Source organism: Micropterus dolomieu, linkage group LG11 (genome assembly GCF_021292245.1).
Source record: "Micropterus dolomieu isolate WLL.071019.BEF.003 ecotype Adirondacks linkage group LG11, ASM2129224v1, whole genome shotgun sequence".
NCBI lineage: Eukaryota > Metazoa > Chordata > Actinopteri > Centrarchiformes > Centrarchidae > Micropterus > Micropterus dolomieu.
The window spans coordinates 8,188,242-8,193,898 of record NC_060160.1 but is presented as its reverse complement, the minus strand read 5'-3'; the positions used below and the strand labels follow the sequence as shown (position 1 = coordinate 8,193,898).

The 5,657-nt window shown below is 40.3% G+C and overlaps 2 protein-coding genes across 6 annotated transcripts in view; both read right to left on the bottom strand.

Moving 5' to 3' along the window:
* The window catches only part of tulp4b (TUB like protein 4b), a 16,615-nt gene extending 12,778 nt beyond the window's left edge, over positions 1-3,837 (bottom strand). Inside the window, exons 1-6 of one of the 5 annotated variants that reach the window (XM_046063037.1) lie at positions 3,737-3,837; positions 3,006-3,045; positions 2,780-2,895; positions 996-1,265; positions 610-738; positions 150-311 (exon numbers count right to left, since the gene is read on the bottom strand). In XM_046063037.1, coding sequence (XP_045918993.1) covers positions 150-311; positions 610-738; positions 996-1,265; positions 2,780-2,797 — 579 coding nt within the window. In that variant the 5' untranslated portion in view covers positions 2,798-2,895; positions 3,006-3,045; positions 3,737-3,837. The other 4 variants (XM_046063038.1, XM_046063036.1, XM_046063035.1 and 1 more) reach the window with 4 other exon arrangements.
* Positions 3,838-4,293: 456 nt separating this feature from the next.
* LOC123979223 (myc target protein 1 homolog) lies at positions 4,294-5,556 on the bottom strand. The gene has a single exon (XM_046063042.1). It carries the CDS (start codon positions 5,357-5,359, stop codon positions 4,862-4,864), a length of 498 nt encoding a protein of 165 aa, XP_045918998.1. The 5' UTR covers positions 5,360-5,556; the 3' UTR covers positions 4,294-4,861.
* Between the last annotated feature and the right edge of the window lie 101 nt (positions 5,557-5,657).

The window sequence follows — 5,657 nt, the reverse complement described above, 5'->3', positions numbered from 1 at the left end:
TCATCTTGTATTTAAGGATAGCAATTGAATCAAGGGGGAATTACCTCACCCTAGAAGTAATTTTTCTTCTTAAAGATGACTATTTTATGTTTTTTAAGGTTAAATAATACAAAAAGTCATTAATATAAGCTCAACCAGACCATGTGTACCTGTTGATCATCAGGTGTCCAGATTCCACAGGTGATTTGACTCTCCAGGTTAATTTCGGAGGACCAGTGTCTTTGTCCGCTGACCGAACCAACTAATACAAAGCCATCCCTGTAGGCGATGAGGGCTTGAGTGCCATCATGTGACCAAGTGAAGTCACTCACCTGGAGTAAATAAATGTTCACCTTCAAGACATTTGTGTATATATACTGGACATAAGATAATACATAAGTCTTAGTACTTTCTGGTGTAGTTTTTATGTGTCATCAATTGCATTACAGATGTTTTATGTGTTAATATATATACACCAGGATATATATTTGGAATGAAAAGTCAAGTTCATTTTATTTGGCAAACCGCCCCAGATCATTTTTTAAATCTATAATTTCAAGGCTTCCATGTCACTGCTAAAACTGTCATTCTCTTTAGTCAGTCTTTAAGTGATAGCAGAAAAGTGTCTACCTGGGCTCCTCTGTCGTTCACCAACTCTACAGACCATCTTCCTTCATACTGGATCCATACAAAAATACCTCCTTCCATATCACAAGTGGCCAGCTTCTGAAAGGGTTCATTCCAACGCACCAAGACAACCTGCAAAAGCCCAAAAAGCACTGTTACTATTTTTCGCAAACAGAGGTGGCTTTCTGCACAGAGGAACATTCATGATTAATAGACAGTATGAGCTGAGGACAGTGCTAAAAAAGCATTTCAGGCTGAAAGTGACACAGAGGGGAAAATGAGAGAGAAAAGTAAAAAAAATTTCCGTGGAATTGCTCTTTATGTATTTTACTCTCTTGATAAATAAAAATATATTGCATAAAAAAAAGACAGTGAAGTCAGTACCACACCTCGCTGTTGTGTCCTCGCAGGTTGAAATTGATTCTCTGAGGTGTGGTTCTGTCCCTCCTGCAGTGACTGGATGTAAACGTCACCCCAACAACTCCTCTCCCGTTCCCTGTGGCGAGCCAGCCCTCCTCATAGTACCGTCTCCGGCACACTGGCTTGTCCTTTTCGCTCTTGGGGACCCTGCCTTTCCACGAGAGGCAGAGGATGTTGGAGTCGCTGCAGAGGATGGGACCATGTTCCACGGCAGCCAACATCCCTACTGAGTGACCAGGCTGGTAGGTAAAGCAAAGGAAGAGACAAGTTGAAGCTGCACTATACAACTTCTTTTTGTTGACCAGATTCAATGTACATTATCAGTTTGTGTTGGTCTGTTTACATATATTTACTTAAAACGTTGACGTTCATTTAGGACATAGACTGTTGGCTGTAGAAATGGTCAGCAGGAAGCTGGGTTGTGGGTACTCAGGCAGGGAAACCGTAAGAAGACGTACAATAAAGCAAACCATGAAATAGTTGAGACTGAAAGTTCATTCATGACCTTAGAAACAGTCTCACTTCTTGTGCCTTGTGCTGACTCCATCTGCTAAGGAAGATTGTGTGATAAGCTCAAAAGCCCCAGCAACTAAATTAACCTTGTGGTGAGATTATTCTGCAAATCACTGTTTCCAAGGTCAAGAATGAATTTTCAATCTCAACGTTTAAGCCAAAATGGACGAGGAGTCCTTAAAGTGCTCAGTAAAATAAAAGATTTCAACACCTGTGATTCCATGTCAACTGGGCAAACTGATACAACCATAAGGTCCAGACCAGCCACTAAATGGATCTTGTGGTGAGATTGTTTTGTCAAAACAAATGCAACCGCTAGCTTTGCATATACTGGTGACCAAGACATGAATCATCAAGATGAATGAAAGTTGAAAAGATGCATGTTGAAAAAAAAAACACCTCTAAAAACCACCAATAACTTATAATGTGTAGAACATTATAAGTTATAACTACAGCACAGATACCCCTGGGCGTCACCTGAGCTGGTTCACAGACATCAAACTAGTGACTGAAACAAGGGGGTCATGTGGTCTTTGTTTGAAACAGTCCATTAAAATGATGTATCATTTGGGTGAGCAGAGCTTGCAACAGTGAATCACTAAATGTGCCCTTAAAACCAAAAATCACCATGGCTGCTCATCATAGTGTTCTAGCTGTTGTTCTATTATTCACCGTCTATGGAGCAGCTCCAGGATTTGTCTCTAGATGACATCATCACTACAGTCAGTCTTTTATTTGTACAGATTCATAAATTAAAACTTAAAGTACTACTGAAATACTCCCATGTATAGTTTGGAGAAGCTAACTCTCCGATTACAAATATCTGTGTAAGGGTTTATCTATTTACACATCAAACACATCCCTTACAGCTTTGCCATTTTACTTCCCCTTAAGTAAGTTTCTGGTTGTTAAAAGAATCTTATTCCAATGTCTGACTCTATTGCATAGTCTCTTTTTTCTTGTTTCATCTCTTTATTGAACTACATTATATTTACACGAGTAAGATAACCTAAGACATATTTTTGGCTGCATAATTCATTACATTATACATATTTGACTGACTTGCTATCTTGGGAAACTTTGGATCTCCTCTGAAATTTAATAAATTTCTGTTAATCTGAATAATGGTTGGCTGCACAGAATGAGATTATACTGACTGGCCTTCTAGCAAGCAGACTACATAATATGTATAAAATATGGCCAAGCTGTAAAATAACTGTAAGTTTCTGATCTAACATACCTCATAGTTCCTGGGCATGTTGAGTCAAAAATCCTCCATTGAATGTGTCCATATTTCCATTCAGGTGATGCACTGAAGGGTAAAAGCTGATCTTCTCTTGGGACTTACAATAAAATCTATGGGGAAGTAAAAGGCATCATACAGCCAGATGTTGTCCAGCTCTACATTCATTTAAATCAAGCAGGTCTGCACTTGATGTGAGCCTTCTTTGATGACAGTGGCCCACCCCATGTCTTCCCGATGTGGCTCATGAGAGTTGTGTAATCCTGATGCAATGAAGAAGAAAAAAAGACGGATAAAAAAGCAACACACACACACACACACACACACGCACGCACGCACACACACACACACACACACACGTTATTCAACAAGTAAGGTAATCTAAAAGATAGAGAGCTTGAGATAGACTCCTGCTTAAAATAGCCGCGTTGTCATTCAGTGCATCAACCTTGAAATTCACAGCTTTTCTCAGTCTCTATGCAACAGCAACACTGCATCAGTGCACTCGCTGTCTCCATGGGTACTGACACTGTCCGTTCATCCTATTTTACGTCAAAGACCCGAGCAGTCAGGCAAGGATGTGAACTCCTCCTATATTGAATTTCTACATGAAAAACACAATTAATTTATTCTAACGCAGATAATAAGAATAACGTAGCAACATTTCAATCAAACAGCAGTTAAAAACAATTCCCTCTTGCTTTGAAGAATGTAGCCTAGAGTAACAGCATCCAATAAAAGTCGAAGTAAACGACCCATCATCTCCTCTTTGAAGGTCTCTCAATACATCACATCAATTTAATTTCTAATTCAAAGGCGTCTTGTAGTCTTTCTGACCGCATGCAGCATTCTGAATTAGACAATGCTGATCAGACAAATGAGCTGTGGCGAAAAAATAAAGCTGTGCTTTAATCAATCAGGTGATATGGTCAAACATTATGCAGTTTTACGTACCTGACACCGCTTTCACAACGTTAATCCATAGGCAGTATCGGCGAACAATGCGGTCGTGTTGCCGGGCACTGTTCCGCTGGCGCACTTTGGGGTTGTGGCTTTAAACGGGTTGCCATTAGGCAGGTAGCAAGTAAAATGGACCCCGAACTTCAATTCCAGTTAAAACGAAAGCACTAACACGCAATATACGCATGTCAAGAATCACTGAAGGTAAGTATCTACAGTTAAACCAAATTTCTATTCATTCTGATATGAATACAATTGTAATCAATACTAGATTTATTGCTGCACCTCAAAAGGGGGTTTCTTTGAAAATGGCATCCTCACACGACGCACCCCATCTTTGTAATGTAAGTTGAAGTGACATTCTGGACATTCTTGACGTGAAGAACGTGTTGGTAACCGACTGTCCTACCGTCCTACCACAGTGTTAAGCATTATTAATTAGATAACTAATTTCAACTTCCTCCATTTCACATAAAAGTAATCACACTAAATCCACTCATATAAGAATTGAACTGATTTCCAATTATTGCACAAAATCACAAGCACTGGAATAAAATCATTAAATCTTTATTGTGATATTAGATCTTCATGTGATCAGAGTAAAAGCTAATCTTGGACTCTCTTTAACACCAGTGTCTCTCAACTGGTGGAGTGTATGGTGGGTCATGAGATGCTCTGCAATGGAAACATCTGTATTAGAACTGCAATGATTAGTCCAATGATTGACTAAAAATGTATACCAAACATCTGCTTATGTATCGTCTCCAGTGTTAGGATTTACTGCTTGTCTCTATTTTACATCATGAAATATGTAATATTTGGGGAATTTGAAGAAGTCACATTGGGCTCTGTGAAACCTTGTTGGGTATTTTATGTTTTTTTGAGACATTCTATTGGGGAAACTAACTGATTAATGGATAAACCAATTAATCAATAAAAAGGATTGTTATCTGCATTAATCTATATCTCTTAATATGATATTCAATTAAGGACACACTGCTATAGAGGTCTGATCTCTCTATATACAGAGAACATTGTCCCTTATAAAGAGCAGAACACAACCAGAAAGTCCTGTGAAGTTCTCCTTTTTCAGTTATTGCTGTATTGATGGCGACAGATTCAAGTGCAAGTCTCTTCAAAGGCATGGATGACACTGTCGTATGCAGGAGGGGGAGTCTGTGAGGGCAGGAAACCTTTAAGTCCGTTGTTGCCCAACCAGAAGGAATGTCTCTTGTTTGGCACAAGGGATGCTGAATCTGATGAGTTCGAAGCTGCCGTGTCTTCAGGCACGGCGACCTGAGTGTCCTCTCCCATCTCCAGGCCAGCCCTGCTTCTCTTGGGCAGTGGGCGAAAGGTGGAGGTCTCTACGCCAGGCTTACTCCCCAGTGGCCCCACTGGCTCCAGAGAAGGCTGTCTGTAGACGCTCAGAAAAGTGCTTCTGTAAAGGCCTAGCTGGTTGCTCATAGGGTTGTCTTTTTGTGAAGTGCCAGATCTCTTTTTGGAGCGCCTGGTGATCCTGGCGGTGGCCTGGCGTCTGGATGCCCAGGTTAACAGAACGTAGACCAAAGCACCCAGCAGCAATCCCACAAGAACAGATAAACAGAATGCTAGAATCATATCGCCTGGAAAGGAAGAAATCAGTGCAGAGTATCAGAAAAGGGGAAGTACTGAGGGATCAAAATAATGGATGGAAATGTTTAGTAGAATGTGAGGCAGGATGCATTGTGGTGATCTAAAAATGGGGAAGATTATATCCCCAGATGGCTGTTTCAGCTGTGTTTCAAGTACATCTCCTATGTGCCAGACTTGCTTCAAGAAAGGTTATTTTTATTGATTTTCTATTGCTGGACACTGCTATACTGGGCACAATGTTATATAAAATCTTACATCATACCTGCGTGTGGGTACACTGTCT